The 19,704-nt window shown below is 42.1% G+C and overlaps 1 protein-coding gene across 1 annotated transcript in view; it reads right to left on the reverse strand.

Annotated features, from left to right (window-relative positions):
• DYNC1I1 (dynein cytoplasmic 1 intermediate chain 1) overlaps positions 1-19,704 on the reverse strand; it is a 234,361-nt gene that overhangs the window by 181,171 nt on the left and 33,486 nt on the right. Inside the window, exon 5 of the mRNA XM_024212904.1 lies at positions 14,386-14,501. Coding sequence (XP_024068672.1) covers positions 14,386-14,501 — 116 coding nt within the window. The remainder of the gene's footprint in view (positions 1-14,385; positions 14,502-19,704) is intronic.

Below are 19,704 nucleotides of genomic sequence, written 5' to 3' on the forward strand. Positions count from 1 at the left end.
TCCTTCTCCGTTTGCCAAATGAAGCAAGGTTTTCTTGCTGAAACTATAACTTTTAGGGGAGTTTTACTCCCTCAGCCTCTTCCCTCCAAACCCAGAGATCCACACCCATCTCCTATGCTCTTACACTTCTTTAGTTTGCCATCCAAAGGAAATCATTACTTCAATGCCAAATGTACCATTCTGTGCACCAAAACTGGCAGCCAACAATTTCCAAAGCCAGGTCATTGTCCTAACTCTTAACCACAGAAATATCTACTAACAGAACAGCAACTTTTCTACATAAAGACAGGCTAAAAATTCATGATAGTTAATAACTTGCTATTCACTTAATATAGAATTTGCCGTAGTGATGATAATTATCCACAGACCGACTGTAATTGGTAATATAGTTTATGAAGGTGGCTTTAACAGAGGCAAAAATAAATTGTCCCTGAAACTCTGAGAATGTATTAGTCATAGTTTAACTCAGGGGATTAACAGCAAGTGTGGTTTACTGCAATTTTCACTGTGCACACACATTTAGGGTATGATCACAAATCCCATTGGGTTATTGAAACAGCATTGACATCATATTTTTTAATGTGGTCCAACCTTAAGGTAGTAGCTGATGGTCTCTTCTCTATAAACCAATGTTCCATGTAATTATATTCCCCTTTTCCATATCACATTTAGGAACATGGTTTCTGGGGCTTTATTCTTATTATTTTGCATGATAAGTTCTGATGAAGAATGTTTATAGTTAAATAAAAGTTCTCACTGTAGAGCAGTGCTCACAATCTTTTCTACATGCATTTCAAAATAACTGCACCAAACAACCATTTTTTCTGAAAAGGAGAATACATCATTCTTACAGATCAAGTGTTAGTTTATCATTATACCACCAGAGGGTGCTGTTCATATGCTTTTGAAATATTTTTATGAATAATTAAAAAATAACTTGGGATATCAAGGGATGGGGATGCAATCCTGACATTCAGTGTCTACAAAATCTTTTACTACAGTTTTTTTTTTTTTTAGTCTCATCAAGTCTAGTACAGTCTGGTACAAAATAATCTTTGTTGATTTGATTAAACAAAGGGGGTTTGAATTTGGATGTTTATGGCTGGGTGAAATAGCAGCAGCATCTCATGCTGATACACAGGGGAAAGTCTGCATTTGTGCTTGATTTTAGTCCCCAAAACTCTGGCATTTTTTCAGCAGTGTTTCAGCTGCCCTACAAAGTGCCTTGATGGCTTTGGGAGGAAGCTGTTCATCCCAGCTAGAGACAAAAGGTGCTGACTTAGGGTTGAAGAGTGGGGAAATATAGACATTTATTGTAAAATGTAGAGTTTTTATTGGCAGCAACGGAGATGCTGCAGCTTGGTTCTGGTATGGTTTGGTTTAGGGAGAAAAGACAAACAGATTTTTATACCCATTTGAATCAAATAACAGGCACCAATATAAAAAACAGTCTGTTGCATAATTAGGACAAAATTAGTGACACCATCAGTGTTAATAATAATAATGCCCTATTCCTATAAGCATAACAGCGGAGCTGTTTTTATAAGCTTTGTTTCTCTTTCATTTATCTGCTTTATGTAATAATTCTTTCCCAACTATGTTTTGCATTTTTGACATTCATTCTTTATTTTCTTCTTTTGACTCTTTCAGTAGTGTAATCTCCACCTTCCTTGTCTCTTGTTGATCAGCTCCATGTCCTTCAGACTCATTCCTAAGCGTTTTTGTGGGTCTTGACATGTCTGTTACATACACTTTGTATCACAGACAAACAGTAGGACAGGTATCACCATTTTTATGAGGAGTCTTAGCACATGTGGTGTTTTTCTTAAAGCCCTAGATCCTGAAATCATATGAATATGCCAGAATCCCTGCTACCATTAAAAAAAAAAAGAGTACATTTTGAGCCCTCATAATTACAGAGAAAAGCTTTAAAACATGCCCCCTAAAGGATCAAAAACAGAAGACAAAAATGACTCAAGGAATTATTTTTAAAAAATCTTATTATTTTTAGACCAATTTCATGATTTTGGGGGCTTGACTCATGATTTTTTTAACTCCTGCAGTTGGCAATCCTGGACATGGGGTGGTCCCGATTCATTTTTAAAAACGTATTACTTTCAGTAACATTACTTTGGAGAATTACAACAGCCAAGAAATACGAAATACCCTGAGCCTCCACAGTAGGTTTGCCACTTTATTTGGTCCACTTCAAAACTGAATGCAATGGTTATTCCTTTCGCTTTCCTAAATAGCCCATATTAACATTAGGAATATATTACAATAGCTAGATTGAGCCCAAAGCATCCTCGGTGTAACTCCACTGAAGTCAAAAGAGTTGGATTCCTTGGCTGAGTTTGGCACAATCCTTACAATTTAGGAATAGGTCATTCTGTTTATAGCAGGAGAATAATACCTTGTTTTTGTACAAGAAGATGTCAAGTGAATGTCAGAAAATCTCTTGTGCCAAAAGTTCAAATTTCCCTCCTCTATATAAGGAGCTTATTTTTCAGTAACAGTCTTCAGATCCAGGTACCTATTATAAGTAGCCTAACAAGCCTGAAAAACTGCACAAGCTTAATATCTCACATGAGAGAGTAGATTCCACTAGCATGATAGAAAAGGAATAAATATAACGTGTAGAATTTACTTCTGGTTAAAAGAAAGAGAGAACAAAACACTAGCAAGGGCAGATACTTCTCCTGTCTGCGTTACAGTGTTGATGGTGCTCCATTCACACACACACACACACACGCATACACCCGCGTCAAAGGTAGTGCAGACATGCAGACACCTGCACCACTGGGAGCAGCTGCACTTTAGCAGGAGATTCATCCCTGGCAGAGATCAGGCACTGTTGCCTTCTCCTTGGTGAGCCACCAGGTAAGGGCAAGCACTGAATTACTTCCGGGGATGCAGTCATTGGTGAAGGCTACTTTGGAATGTTACTTATGAGAATACGGATGACCCAGTGCAGTTTGTCCCAGTGGAACAATTTAAGTTTCTTTCTCTATTGCTTGCAATCCCTTCTCTAAGGAGCAGTCCCACCATCAAAAGCTCCCTAAGATAAAAGCTGGCATTACTCAGGCCTGAATCAAGCCTCACATGCTTTTCATGGAAATGTAGGACGTGAAGGTAAGATATCTCTGAATATGTTCAAAGACCAAAATTCAAGTTCAATTATGACTTAACAAGGAGGAGGGAACCCTGTCTTTCTTCGACTCCAAACCCAGGATCTAGATTTTTTGAAGTCATCCACTTCTGGGAAGGAAAGAAAAGAAAAGGGTGGACGCTTACTCTGACCTAAACAAAGCAAGAGAATTAGGTACTTGTGCTCAAAAGGTGGAAAGGATACATACACACATCCTCTGAAATAACAGAGTGGTGGGAGAAATAATATGTTATTATTCCCCTCAAATAAAGAGAATTACCTGCTCTTAAAAGGAAAGGAAACACTGGTCTACAATTTTTGAGAAGTCGTCTGCTTCATAGATAAAATGTGCTATTTATTATGTATTTTGATGTGCTGAATTCAAATATGACAAAACAACTGATTGGCTACTGTTTCTAAGATATTTAAGTTTTTACATTTTATGTCTATGTATATTGTGTAGATAGTAGAGTTTTAATCATAAATTGTAAACCTAGGTCTTTTCATGTGTTTATGGTTGCTTTACATGATAATATTTCACCTGTCCTGTTTATGTAACACTTTAAAAATCAGCAAAAGGGTTATATAAATAAAATTTATTATGAAACAAAAGGCAAAAAGCTATTATGTACATAGTTTAGTCCTATTCAGTGTCTACTCGGCGCTTCTTGGCTTGTCTCTTGTATTCATTAAATGGAGCATCTCTTGTCACTGTCCAGCAATAGTCTGCAAGCATTGATGGGCTCCATTTGCCCTGATGCATTTCTCCATTGTTGCAATGTCCTGGTGAAATTGCTCGCCGTGCTCGTCACTTACTGCTCTGCAGTTCGGTGGAAAAAAATCTAGATGAGAGTGCAAAAAATGTATCTTTAGGGACATGTTGCAACCAAGGCTTTTGTATGCCTTGAGGAGGTTTTCCACCAACAACCTGTAGTTGTCTGCCTTGTGGTTTCTGAGAAAATTTATTGCCACTAACTGGAAGGCTTTCCATGCCGTCTTTTCCTTGCCACGCAGTGCATGGTCAAATGCATCATCTCGAAGAAGTTCACGAATCTGAGGACCAACAAAGACACCTTCCTTTATCTTAGCTTCACTTAACCTTGGACATTTTCCACGGAGGTACTTGAAAGCTGCTTGTGTTTTGACAATGGCCTTGACAAAGTTCTTCATCAGACCCAGCTTGATGTGTAAGGGTGGTAACAAAATCTTCCTTGATTCAACAAGTGGTGGATGCTGAACACTTTTCCTCCCAGGCTCCAATGACTGTCAGAGTGGCCAATCTTTCTTGATGTAGTGGGAATCTCTTGCACGACTATCCCATTCGCAGAGAAAACAGCAGTACTTTGTGTATCCAGTCTGCAGACCAAGCAAGAGAGCAACCACCTTCAAATCGCCACAAAGCTGCCACTGATGTTGGTCATAGTTTATGTACCTCAAAAGTTGTTTCATGTTGCCATAGGTTTCCTTCATATGGACTGCATGACCAACTGGAATTGCTGGCAAAACATTGCCATTCTGCAGTAAAACAGCTTTAAGACTTGTCTTCGATGAATCAATGAACAGTCTCCACTCATCTGGATCGTGAACGATGTTGAGGGCTGCCATCACACCATCGATGTTGTTGCAGGCTACAAGATCACCTTCCATGAAGAAGAATGGGACAAGATCCTTTTGACGGTCACGGAACATGGAAACCCTAACATCACCTGCCAGGAGATTCCACTGCTGTAGTCTGGAGCCCAACAGCTCTGCCTTACTCTTGGGTAGTTCCAAATCCCTGACAAGGTCATTCAGTTCACCTTGTGTTATGAGGTGTGGTTCAGAGGAGGAGGATGGGAGAAAATGTGAGTCCTGTGATATTGATGGTTCAGGACCAGAAGTTTCATCCTCTTCCTCTTCCTAGTCTGACTCAAGTGAGAATGATTCTGGTGCATCAGGAACCGGCAGTCCTTCTCCGTGGGGTACTGGGCGTATAGCTGATGGAATGTTTGGATAATGCACAGTCCACTTTTTCTTCTTTGACACACCTTTCCCAACTGGAGACACCATGCAGAAGTAACAATTGCTGGTATGATCTGTTGGCTCTCTCCAAATCATTGGCACTGCAAAAGGCATAGATTTCCTTTTCCTGTTCAATCACTGGCGAAGATTTGTTGCACAAGTGTTGCAGCATATGTGTGGGGCCCACCTCTTGTCCTGATCTCCAATTTTGCAGCCAAAATAAAGGTGATAGGCTTTCTTAACCATAGTGGTTATACTGCGCTTTTGTGATGCAAAAGTCACTTCACCACAAACATAGCAGAAGTTATCTGCACTGTTCACACAAGTACGAGGCATCTCTGCTCACTTTGGCTAAACAGAAATGTGTCCCTTTGCAAAATCAAACACTGACAAATAAGAGAGCACGACACTGTATGATTTCTAGAGCTGATATAGGGCAATTTGTTCAGCAGAGTGATGTAAGCTTCGTTATGATTGCATCATCCATAACTTCTAGGAATAACATGATGCAATTCATATCATGTATGACGCAATACCAGCTTCAGATTGCATCATTCATTGTTAAGCCTAAAAAGCAAGTACTGTCCAAACCCAGTCATAGATTTATTCATAGATCCAGTCAAAGATGTATTTTAGTCATTTCTGGTTTAAATTGAGATCCCTTCCCTTTATAACTCACTTATCCTCCGCCATTCCCAAGTCAAGGGTCGTATATACTGACCCAATAGCATATCTTGAAAACTAGAGCCAATCAACAATTTTAAGCATCATTTTCGTTCTCAGTGACCCAGAATTAGTAAAGTTTGACTACATTTATTTCAGAAGCATTTTGGCTGTAGAGCAGTGAATCTGTTTTTAGGTAGGGACGAATAATCTCATTATTTCTTTTAAAGTCAGGAGATACCTTTTTAGTAGCAGAGGAGCTGAGACTCTAGCATTCACAGTAGCTGAAACTCAGATGTCAAGCAGTACTTATCAATATGAATCTTTCCTCTACTGGTTTATAAATGTCCTGACTCCAGGCCAGTGGGGTGCAGCTACTACTGGGGATAAGTCTATATCGCTCAGTGCTCTAGATGCAGCAACCTCTCTGAGGGAATAACTCCAGACTGATATTTCTAAACCTGAGTTTCTCATGTGTCCCTTTCTGACTAACAAGATATAAAGCTCTGTTGATAGAAGGTCTGGTCCTGACACCTGATTTGTAACAGCTGCAGGTCTCTGAAAAAGAGATTTTTTTAAATTTCTGGCTTAGATGAAGTAACTATCAATGCCGTTGTAGGGTTTATTGATTGTCTTTTTCCAACCAGAAAATAGGGTTGGGACAGTCTGCTTCTGAAATCCTGCATTAGGAACTGAGTAACTGGCTCAATCATGGCAAGCTACCTTGGGACAATGAAAAGGCCAAACGTTCTCACTCACCACTGGTAAAACCATCTCTCAAGAGACTATTGGGAATATTTTGTTGTTTTGCACTAAAGAAACATTGTAGAGTTTTCTTTAGGTCTATTTCTACAAGACAATCTCCTCTGTTCATTGTTACTTTAAATCTTTCAGACAAACAATATGGAAAGGTTCAGCCTTCATAAAGAGATTTAGAAGATTGGACTGTAAACCTGGAAGGTAAATTCCCAGCAGACTAGGGGACCAGGAATATGGAATCTATTTATCCCTTGGTGACTCCAACTAATTACCACTTTGAAAGTCTAAGCCGCTCTTTCCTGGATCTCCTTCTCTACAGGAAGGCTGGTATTTATTTCTAATTTTACTTGTGAACGGGGAAACCCTTGCAGCTGACTAGAAATGAAGAATAGTGGTATTCTCTTTGATTCTTTCTGTCAAAGGTAGGGGCCCGGGCAGAGACAGATGCATCATGGAGGTGAATGCCTGGCTGCGAAGATGGTGTCGCCAGGAGGGCTTTGGCTTCCTAGACCACGGGATGCTATTTGAGGAAGGACTGCTAGGCAGAGATGGCGTTCACCTTTCGAGGAGGGGAAAGACCCTATTTGGACACAGACTGGCTAACCTAGTGAGGAGGGCTTTAAACTAGGTTCGACGGGGACAGGTGAGCAAAGCCCGCAGGTAAGTGGGGAACATGGAGACCTGGGAGATGGGTCGGAGACGAGAGGAAGTGTGGGCTATATTGGCAGAGAGAAAGGAGGGTCAGGACAAAACCGGGAGGAAAGATCAAACCAGTATCTTAGATGCCTATATACAAATGCGAGAAGTATGGGTAATAAGCAGGAAGAACTGGAAGTGCTAATAAATAAATATAACTATGACATTGTTGGCATCACTGAAACTTGGTGGGATAATACACATGATTGGAATGTTGGTGTGGATGGATACAGCTTGCTCAGGAAGGATAGACAGGGGAAAAAGGGAGGAGGTGTTGCCTTATATATTAAAAATGTACACACTTGGACTGAGGTAGAGATGGACATAGGAGATGGAAGTGTTGAGAGTCTCTGGGTTAGGCTAAAAGGGGTAAAAAACAAGGGTGATGTCATGCTAGGAGTCTACTACAGGCCACCTAACCAGGTGGAAGAGGGGGATGAGGCTTTTTTTAAACAACTAACAAAATCATCCAAAGCCCAAGATTTGGTGGTGATGGGGGACTTCAACTATCCGGATATATGTTGGGAAAATAACACTGCGGGGCACAGACTATCCAACAAATTCTTGGACTGCATTGCAGACAACTTTTTATTTCAGAAGGTTGAAAAAGCTACTAGGGGGGAAGCTGTTCTAGACTTGATTTTAACAAATAGGGAGGAACTCGTTGAGAATTTGAAAGTAGAAGGCAGCTTGGGTGAAAGTGATCATGAAATCATAGAGTTTGCAATTCTAAGGAAGGGTAGAAGGGAGAACAGCAAAATAGAGACAATGGATTTCAGGAAGGCGGATTTTGGTAAGCTCAGAGAGCTGATAGGTAAGGTCCCATGGGAATCAAGACTGAGGGGAAAAACAACTGAGGAGAGTTGGCAGTTTTTCAAAGGGACACTATTAAGGGCACAAAAGCAAGCTATTCCGCTGGTTAGGAAAGATAGAAAATGTGGCAAAAGACCACCTTGGCTTAACCACGAGATCTTGCATGATCTAAAAAATAAAAAGGAGTCATATAAAAAATGGAAACTAGGACAGATTACAAAGGATGAATATAGGCAAACAACACAGGAATGCAGGGGCAAGATTAGAAAGACAAAGGCACAAAATGAGCTCAAACTAGCTACAGGAATAAAGGGAAACAAGAAGACTTTTTATCAATACATTAGAAGCAAGAGGAAGACCAAAGACAGGGTAGGCCCACTGCTTAGTGAAGAGGGAGAAACAGTAACAGGAAACTTGGAAATGGCAGAGATGCTTAATGACTTCTTTGTTTCGGTCTTCACCGAGAAGTCTGAAGGAATGCCTAACCTAGTGAATGCTAATGGGAAGGGGGTAGGTTTAGCAGATAAAATAAAAAAAGAACAAGTTAAAAATCACTTAGAAAAGTTAGATGCCTGCAAGTCACCAGGGCCTGATGAAATGCATCCTAGAATACTCAAGGAGCTAATAGAGGAGGTATCTGAGCCTCTAGCTATTATCTTTGGAAAATCATGGGAGACGGGAGAGATTCCAGAAGACTGGAAAAGGGCAAATATAGTGCCCATCTATAAAAAGGGAAATAAAAACAACCCAGGAAACTACAGACCAGTTAGTTTAACTTCTGTGCCAGGGAAGATAATGGAGCAAGTAATTAAGGAAATCATCTGCAAACACTTGGAAGGTGGTAAGGTGATAGGGAACAGCCAGCATGGATTTGTAAAGAACAAATCATGTCAAACCAATCTGATAGCTTTCTTCGATAGGATAACGAGTCTTGTAGATAAGGGAGAAGCTGTGGATGTGGTATACCTAGACTTTAGTAAGGCATTTGATACGGTCTCGCATGATATTCTTATCGATAAACTAGGCAAATACAATTTAGATGGGGCTACTATAAAGTGGGTGCATAACTGGCTGGATAACCATACTCAGAGAGTTGTTATTAATGGTTCCCAATCCTGCTGGAAAGGCATAATGAGTGGGGTTCCGCAGGGGTCTGTTTTGGGACCGGCTCTGTTCAATATCTTCATTAACGACTTAGATATTGGCATAGAAAGTACGCTTATTAAGTTTGCGGATGATACCAAACTGGGAGGGATTGCAACTGCTTTGGAGGACAGGGTCATAATTCAAAATGATCTGGACAAATTGGAGAAATGGTCTGAGTTAAACAGGATGAAGTTTAACAAAGACAAATGCAAAGTGCTCCACTTAGGAAGAAAAAATCAGTTTCACACATACAGAATGGGAAGAGACTGTCTAGGAAGGAGTACGGCAGAAAGGGATCTAGGGGTTATAGTGGACCACAAGCTAAATATGAGTCAACAGTGTGATGCTGTTGCAAAAAAAGCAAACATGATTCTGGGATGTATTAACAGGTGTGTTGTGAGCAAGACACGAGAAGTCATTCTTCCGCTCTACTCTGCTCTGGTTAGGCCTCAGCTGGAGTATTGTGTCCAGTTCTGGGCACCGCATTTCAAGAAAGATGTGGAGAAATTGGAAAGGGTCCAGAGAAGAGCAACAAGAATGATTAAAGGTCTTGAGAACATGACCTATGAAGGAAGGCTGAAAGAATTGGGTTTCTTTAGTTTGGAAAAGAGAAGACTGAGAGGGGACATGATAGCAGTTTTCAGGTATCTAAAAGGGTGTCATAAGGAGGAGGGAGAAAACTTGTTCACCTTAGCCTCTAAGGATAGAACAAGAAGCAATGGGCTTAAACTGCAGCAAGGGAGGTCTAGGTTGGACATTAGGAAAAAGTTCCTAACTGTCAGGGTGGTTAAACACTGGAATAAATTGCCTAGGGAGGTTGTGGAATCTCCATCTCTGGAGACATTTAAGAGTAGGTTAGATAAATGTCTATCAGGGATGGTCTAGACAGTATTTGGTCCTGCCATGCGGGCAGGGGACTGGACTCTATGACCTCTCGAGGTCCCTTCCAGTCCTAGAAACTATGAATAGTTTCAACATATTTCATCCACTTTAGAGCAGACATTGGGGGGACTATTCTTTCCCATGTTTAAATATTAAACCTTGTTCTTCCTGTTTTTGTTTCTTTGAATGTGACCACAGAGGGTGGAGGATTATCAACCAATAACAAAAATGCTTTTCTCTGCCAGAACTCTGTAGTGGGGTTGTCTCACCTTGTGATGGGCCAGCAGAAGTAGAGATGAGGAGTATACAGTGAACTTTAATTCTTCACCTTGCTAGGTTTGGTGTGACCATGAACTTCTATGTCTTTCCTTTACCTCTTCACTATAACTTTGACTTAGAAGGTCAGAATTAGCCAAGCACAGAAAGACCTGGTATTTAGGAAGGGCTCTGTCAGTGCAGGCTATTTGGAGCATCCAGTTCACCCTGACATTGTTTGCCTAGCAATGCTTTTAACCTGCAATATATACCAACATGGCAACCAATATAGTTCTCACATTGAGCTTCTCTTCACACAGAGTATCCCATTGATTAGTCCTTGCTCAAGTGCAAGGCAGTCTAAACTTATCTTCAGGGCCTCCCTGCATATGCTATCTTCCCCTAGTTTGCAACCAATGGGCAGGATTTTGGTCTTAGTTGTACTGATATAATTAGAAGTAACTCCACTGAGATGAAGGGAATCACTCTTGATTTGCACTGGTGTAAATCAGGTCAGAATCTGGCCCAATACATGGCTTTGTTCTCCCAGTTTGGAGTCTTATCATCTATGTATTATTAACATTTCATTTTCCTGGCTATATGTAGTTGAACAAAAATTCTCCTAAATTAGGTCCAGATTTGTCTGCTCCACATTTTTCACTTGAGATGTTTAACATCAGATTATGAAATGGCAGGCCTACCTTACCAGTTCCCTGCTAATTTCCTCTGGAAAGGTAAGGGGTTGTCATCTTTAAAGGGATAACTCAACTAGGCAAGGCATTCTGTTAACAATTGGAGGGTTTAGTAGTAAAGGAGATCTTTATTATCCACTTCTTCATACAGATGTATAGAGGCAACCACTTCAGTTCAGGCTGTTAGAAAAGACAGTTCAGCGTGTGTGATGGCCTGGGCCATTGCACTGGGAGAAGTACTCATATTAATGAATGTCTTTAGCATCTCCTAGCTACAGGTAAGGAAATTGCCTGAGAAAGGAAGGACATCGTCTCCCTATCTAGCACTGACCTTCTGACATGGTCCAGAGATGAGGTGGATACAGACCTGAAGCCAGTGAAGTAGTCTCTGCCTCAGTGACAAATCTGACTTCTCCAGTGATCAGGTATCAGATAAATGAGGAGAGCCTCAGCCAAAGTTGAATTTGAAAAAGCCTCCTAAAGCAGGCACTTCTTCCATCTCTTCCAAAAAATCTGAATGGCAGGCAGAGCATAAGGAGATTTTGCTCATGAGGCCATGTCTGCCGGGAGCGGTGACTCATCCACACAATTGAACACCTCTGGCACCGGATGTTGGGAATAATTTTCCTAATAAGTTTATTAAGGTTTACCATGACTCAGTTTCCACACAAGCATATCTTTATTAGTTCAAAGGCCACTTGGTGTTGGTTACATCCAAAATACAAGTATAAGCATATATACACTCATACTCTATATGCTAGCAACAATACAGTTGCAAGCATTGGCCAAATACTCACAACAGGATCAGGCTTGGGGATACCTTCCCTCCATGGCATTACTCCAGGGGCATAAGGAAAAGCTCTCACAAGGAAACCCCTACAATCTTTGTCTTTTTATACACTATGGCAGACAAGTGATGTCACTGCTGATTATCAGACCTTGGGTAAGGGCAGATGAAGCAGCATAGGGCTGAACCCTGTCCGCTGCCCTGGTCAAGACAAGAGCAATGACTAGGCCCCTTTCTTCAAGGTCCTTTTCTTAGCTCATTTTGCCATATTTTTCCCTAACTACTAAACTAAGCATTTTTTTATAATAAACTAAACAAACTAATCATTTCCTGCACCTCAGACTCAATTAACCATATTTTTTTTATTTCTGTTACCTCAACCCAGACCTTAAATAAGATGATGTAGAAATGTCAAGCATCACTACACATTTAACACAAACAACCCTCCTTTCTCGTGAGTTCATTCTTTTTGGTCACATGCTTTGGGACTTGTGTTAACATCAAAACTCAATTTAAAACTATAGTTCACCCAGGTCTAATGTGGGCCTACAATCCTACACCAGGTGAATAAAATACCAATGATTGGAAAGTAAACTTCTTATATAATGGAGGGGAATTTGAATATTTGGCACAAGGGCCCTCCCCTGATGTAATCTTAAAGGGACAAGTGATAACACAGTTGTAGAAAAACAATCAGGCATATTTCCAATATATAAATATGTATCTCTTCAGGCAATAACTTACATTTAGGCAAACGTATTGATTCACCCATTGCAATCTTCTTGATCCTTATATGTAGGGCCTTACCAAATTCACAGTCCATTTTGGTCAATTTCACAGTCATAGGACTTTAAAAATAATAAATGTCATGATTTCAGGTATTTAAATCTGAAATTTCACAGTGTTGTAATTGTAGGGGTCCTAACCCAAAAAGCAGTTGTGTGTGTTTGGGGGGGGGGGGAAGAGGTCACAAGGTTGTTGTAGGGGGGTTGCAATACTGCTACCCTTACTTCTGTGCTGCTGCGCGCGGCGGCGCTGCCTTCAGAGCTGAGCAGCTGGAGAGCGGCAGCTGCTGGTCAGGAACCCTGCTCTGAAGGCAGAGTCGCTACCAGCAGCAGCGCAGAAGTAAGGATGGCATGGTATAGTATTGCCAGCCTTACTTCTGTGCTGCTACCTTCAGAGCTGGGCACCCAGCCAACAGCTGCCGCTCTCCGGCTGCCCAGCTCTGAAGTCAGCGCAGAAGTAAGGGTGGCAATACCATGACCCCCTAAAATAACCTTGTGACCCCCCAAAACTCCCTTTTGGGTCAGGACCCCCAATTTGAGAAATGCTGGTCTCCCTGAAATCTGTATAGTATAGGGTAAAAGCACACAAAAGAACAGATTTCACGGTCTGTGACGCATTTTTCATGGCCGTGAATTTGGTAGGGCCCTACTTGTATGTTATTCTTATCCTAGTTGGGAGGGTCAACATTATTTTCTGTAGTATAGCATCCAGTTATCCTTTGAACATTTCCTGTTCATTCATATGCCCTAATTATAACATGTGCCTCAGATATTGCTCTAATTCTTATGATGACCTTTCCAGGGGTGTGCTTAGTGTATTATACTTTAGTTTTCCTCTACCTTTTCTGTACAGGGTGACAAATGACAAATACAATATTTAAGAAAAAGGCGCATATTGCACTAGGCTATTGTTTAACTGGTACGCGATTAAATTAGAATCAATATACACCAGCCATGGGCATAGTTTTGGGGGACCACAGGCAGCCTTATTCCTCCAACCTGCAAGCCTTGGGCAGGCACAGAACTTGCCTCCCCACATGTGGCCCCGTTGGCCTGATTGGAGCTGCCCCCCAAATATAGAAGTCAAACTACGCCTATGACACCAGCACAGCACAATGAAGGCAAATATATGTATTAAGTAACCTAAGCTAATGGTCAGATCAGTACTAGAATGTCAAGTATTCGTTTTATATCTTTATTGATGACAAAACTTAACATAACAAACAGCAACTCTATGTATACAGACATTAGGGTTGTCAGTAGGGATAGAACCCAGGACTGTCAACACCAGAAGTGAGAAGACCCTATTCCTTGAACATCTGTAAATTCTAATCTTGCTGGGACCATCCACTAGAGAAGACATCATCACAATAAGCCAGTATATGAGAGTAACATTCAAATATTACCTCTTTACAGAACCTTAGGAATTAATACACGTCCTTGAGAAAGCAAGAAAACAGCATGAAGCAATCTCTTAACTAGATACATAATCTATTTCTTTGAAAATATGCCCTCATGATACCACTGTTAGAACACTCCTTGTTGTAAGGCTGCTGTACTTTAATTCCACCTGTATTTAAACTCATTATTATAATTACTCTCAATGACAACCCGTTATCACACAAACAGGAAATGTGTGGTAAATAGAAATATCGCCATTCTCCCTCATTTAAAAAAACCCTAAACAAACCAGCTTATATTATTTTTATCCATGCTACAAAATATTCTTGACAAATTTGGAAATAGGAACTATTTTACCTTCAGACTGATGTGTAGCAAGAGGTGTCTGTGTCTCCTTGGAGTAGGACACCACTTCCCGTGGTAAGAAATCAACCTGGGTAATCTTTGACACACCTAGCTTGTGAAGTCTGCGTCTAAGATTTAATGTGAAATCAGAAGGTTAGTCAAGTAAGTATATAGCACTGTTACATTAAAATACCGCAGTGAGCTTTCACAGACAGGATGACAAAATTTTAGTGTCTGCTAAAATGAAAACTAATAACTAAGTATGGTTAGTTTATTGGGAAGCATCTAATAAAACACACTGACTTTGCACTGAAGGAAATTAACCTGAGAACTACTAGCCAAAATAGAATTAAAGTTAATAAACTGTGCACTACATATTTCTGCCTTTTTGGGGGTAGAGTTCATGTTGAGGGGAGGAGATGTAATAGGAAGGGCAAGAGATGTTGTGTTCATAGGGCCTGTTCATGTATTCAGCAGATCTGTGCACAGAGGATGCATGGATACCCTCTACACACCTATAGGTGCTGTGATCCACATAGTGATGGGGACAGGCTGGGAAAGGAGCCAACAGAACTGAAGGGGAAAGTGCATCTCTCCACCACCTATATGGAGCTGGGGAGAAACAGAATAAAGACTGATTATTGCCCTCCTGATGAGTATCCTTCTTAAAAGAGGGTTCCCAGAGAATTTGATGGCTATGGGAATCCTGCCAACATAGCTTTACTGGAGTTGTGCTGCGAAAGGGTGGGGGAGTCACCAGGAACACAGAGCTGGCATACAGGCATGAATTGTCTTGCTTTCTCTCCGTTTCCCTAACTATACATAAACTGCATGGAAATAAGCAAGAAAACCAAGCAGTATAGTTTCTATTGAAATAATAGAGACAGCTAGTCAAACAATGAAAATGTTTAGTCAAATGGAATGTATTCAGTGACCGATGGGGCAAAAAACTGTCTAATTGTTTCCTGAATATTATTCAATTATCTGTAGAGATGGATGAATAAAGTAACATTTATCTGTAAATAGTCTATTGGGCAAAAAATGCCAACATCCCTCAGATTAATTAATTTGCAACTAATAATTTGACTAAACAAATTTCAAATTTGGTTGTCTCTAGATCAACCTTTGGGAAGTGTGTGCGCACATCTCTGGGAAGGCAGGGAAGTAAATTCATAGCTCTGTATCAACTTGAGTACCCTGTAATAAAATCTCAGTTTGGGAAACTGGTTCAAATACAGCTTGTATATCCCCTCTCCATGACTGTCAGAATATATGTCTGTGTTTAAGGGTTATTCCTCATAAAAGGTGATATATGAAAGGAAATAAGAGTCCCAAAAGTAAACCAGTATCATACGGATGACAGCTAGTTTGTTCTCCAGCTACTGCTGCATCAGCTATATGTATTTTTTTTCTGATTCGTCTGACTCGCTGAGTGTTATTGTGCTAAATACAATTAGAGTCACTAGGTAACCAGTATGAATCAGTCCAATAAAGTAACAATCCACTAGAGCAATAGCAGCGGTTACAGCTTGTGATTCATTTTTACTAGAGAATTAATGAGCCTGCCTGATGCCAGTTTTCAAGGATGTGCCTCTGCGGATGTAAAGAAAAGCAATTCATGTTTTAAAACCCTACATGAAACCTAGAAACTTCTGCTCCCTGAGACATGTTGTGGGGATCTGTAACACCTACCAAAAGTTTACTCTCATGCTGCTTATCTGTAACAACTTTGACTAAATGTGGTGAGGATTCAGACTTTAAAAACTAAAGTTAAATGTCATGTACTCTTCCTTTTTCTATCATCACTGATTTCAAATCTACATTGTTTATATGATTAAATAGACTTCTCCTATGTAGTCACCTCCTATCTAGGCCTAGGAATTCTTTACTGAAATCCCAAAGATTTCTTCACTCATATAACTTCTTTATTGTGGTCTCAATTGAGTATTGGTGCCATACTAATTCTGCTTCTAAAATAGTAGGTCTGTGTGTTACCTTTATAGAATCCCATTCAATACTAAAGAAAATACTCTATCCGTTAACTCAATAACTCTTTGCAGGAGTGAAAGTCTGACTTGAGACTTGGTCAACTGCTTTGCAGACTGATAGCCTGCACATGAGTTAAAGTCCATTTTAGAGAACTTCACTGAAAGAACATATTGCATTTTTAATCTCAAACATGTTTAATTTAAGCATTGTTTACAGATCCATAGCTCACTAGTGTCTCGCACTGATAATCACCTGTTATATCAAATGGTCTTTCTTCATCTGAAAGAATAAAGACTGAGTGACCTAGACAAATTGGAGGATTGGGCCAAAAGAAATCTGATGAGGTTCAACAAGGACAAGTGCAGAGTTCTGCACTTAGGAAGGAAGAATCCCATGCACCGCTACAGACTGGGAACCAACTGGCTAAGCAGCAGTTCTGCAGAAAAGTACCTGGGGATTAGAGTGGACGAGAAGCTAGATATGAGTCAGCAGTGTGCCCTTGTTGCCAAGAAGGCCAATGGCATATTGGGCTGTATTAGTAGGAGCATTGCCAGCAGATCGAGGGAAGTGATTATTCCCCTCTATGTGGCACTGGTGAGGCCACATCTGGAGTACTGCGTCCAGTTTTGGTCCCCCCCACTACAGAAGGGATGTGGACAAATTGGAGAGTCCAGCAGAGGGCAATGAAAATGATTGGAGGGCTGGGGCACATGACTTACATGGAGAGGCTTAGGGAACTGGGGTTATTTAGTCTGCAGAAGAGAAGGGGGGGGGATTTGATAGCAGCCTTCAATTACCGGAAGAGGGGTTCCAAAGAGGAAGGAGCTAGGCTGTTCTCAGTGGTGGCAGATGACAGAACAAGAAGCAATGGTCTCAAGATGCAGTGTGGGAGGTCTAGGTTGGATATTAGGAAACACTATTTCACTAAGAGGGTGGTGAAGCACTGGAATACCTAGGGAGGTGGTGGAACCTCCATCCGTTGAGGTTTTTAAGGCCCGGCTTGTCAAAGCCTTGGCTGGGATGATTTAGTTGGTGTTGGTCCTGCTTTGAGCAGGAGATTGTACTAGATGACCTCCTGAGGTCTCTTCCAATCCTAATATTCTATGATTCTATGAAGGTGTGTGGCCTCATAGCACACCTTTTGGCTCCATGAATCAGCCAACAAAGGGTGCTTGTATAGCCAAAAGCTGGTCTAGCCCTTGATCACAAATACATTACCTCCATTCAGGACCTGAGCTCCACAACTATAAGCTAAAATGTCCTATTCCAGAACTCAAGCTTCCTGTAAGGCAGCACACACATCTGCCATCAACCATGTCAGCTTCCCACTCACATGCATCTTTCCTTTTAGATGCTCTTAAGCCCTTTGAGTCTACAGCCTGCTGAGTGTTTTTGGATTTGCAGAATCTTTAAAGGATACATTTTCAAAGCTGTTCATAGGATCTTAGTCATGGAACGTCACTAGGGACTGAGCAGCCCCAGTCTGCAATCTCTAGTCTTTTACATCAAAAAATTATCCCTATGTCTGTAGAAACCAGAAGAGATACAAGTCCACTACAGACATTTTAGCCATATGAACAATTTGTATGCAATCTACAGAATTTATTGTGCAGCATTCCTTTTTCAAATTTCTGTACCGTCAGAGGAAGCCCTGTTTCTTCTGGTAAAATTGTCCTTCTGAAGACTGGCTGCTATTGAGAAATGGACAGAACTCATCATGCATTGGAGAACATGTGCCTGTGGTACACCCAGCCTTGCTATGAATTCACTCTCCTGATCATCCTTCATTCCTTTCTTTGCACTGACAGTGCATGCATGAGAGAAAGTGCCTGGCTGTCATGGTGCTTATCCATATATGTGCCATATATGCCCCTGCTCTTTGCTTTTTCCTTCTAAAAGAAAGGAAACTTGGGTGACTTTGATTCGTGGGGATGCTCACTGTCCAACCCACATTGCTGGGAAGGGATGCCAGGATTTCTATCAGGATTCTGTATGTGAATACACTTTGAAAATTCCATTTTTTGTATCATTCTCCAGGTAGTACTGTATGAGTTGGCTACATCTGAAGCCACACCACCCATCACAATTGGCCACTGAAAAGGAGGAGGACAAAAGCTGCCTAACAGTTCTGGGGTGGAAGAGTAACATTGATGAACCCTACCCAGCACTTCTGTCTGTAGTGCAGGGAAGTGGGAGGATGTCTGCTACACTGCTGCTCTTCTGATATTTTTTCTTCTTCTTCTCCCCCTATGAATAGGCCAGTGCCAGACTAGATTACTGCTCATAGCTTTGCCAAGCACCGAGCAAAGTGAAACTGGCATGGTCTTTATCATTTGCATTATGACCAACTGGATTCTGAATAGCAGCTATGAAATTTACCAGAATCTTGTCAATTTCAATCTGCAGTCAATGTGAAAACTATGAGTAGCAGCATAAGCACTAGAAATATCTACCTGTAGACCAGAGGTGGGCAAACTACGGCCCATGGGCCACATCCGGCCCGTGGGACCATACTGCCCAGCCCTTGAGCTCCCAGCCGAGGAGGCTAGCCCCCATCCCCTCCCCCACTGTCCCCTCTCCACTGCAGCCATGCCGCCGCGTGGGCAACGCCCTGGGTGGAGGGGTTGCGCGCTCCTGCCGAGCAGCGCAGCAGCGTGTCTGGCTCCGGCCGGGCGGTGCGGCTGCCAGACATGCTGCTCTGAGTGGCATGGTAAGGGAACCAGGGCTGGGGGGGTTGGATAAGGGATGGGTGGTCTCGGGGGGGCAGTCAGGGGACAGGGAGCAGGAGGCGGTTGGATGGGGCGGAGGTTCTGGGGGGCGGTTGGGGGGAGGGGGGTTGGATAAGCGTGGGAATCCCAGGGGGGCCTGTCAGGGGGCAGGGGTGTGGATAGAGGTCAGGGGATGGGGAACATCCAACCCCCCCTGCTCCTGGTCCCCTGACCGCCCCCTCCCGGGAATCCCCGCCCCTAATCGCCCCCGGGACCCCACCCCCTATCCAACAAGGGGGGGTTGGATAGGTGTGGGGTCCCGGGGGGCCTATCAAGGGGCGGGGGTGTGGATAGGGGTCAGAGCAGTCAGGGAACTGGGAGCAGGGGGGTTGGATAGGGGGTGGGGTCCCAGGGGCGATTAGGGGCGGGGATTCCCGGGAGGGGGCGGTCAGGGGACCAGGAGCAGGGGGGGTTGGATGGGTCAGGGGTTCTGAGGGGGGCAGTCAAGGGGTGGGAAGTGGAAGGAGTCAGATTGGGGGCAGGGGCCAGGCTGTTTGGGGAGGCACAGCCTTCCTTACCCGGCCCTCCATACAGTTTTCAACCCCGATTTGGCCCTTGGGCTAAAAAGTTTGCC

Source organism: Terrapene carolina, unplaced genomic scaffold (genome assembly GCF_002925995.2).
Source record: "Terrapene carolina triunguis isolate 2854851 unplaced genomic scaffold, T_m_triunguis-2.0 Scaffold84, whole genome shotgun sequence".
Lineage (NCBI taxonomy): Eukaryota > Metazoa > Chordata > Testudines > Emydidae > Terrapene > Terrapene triunguis.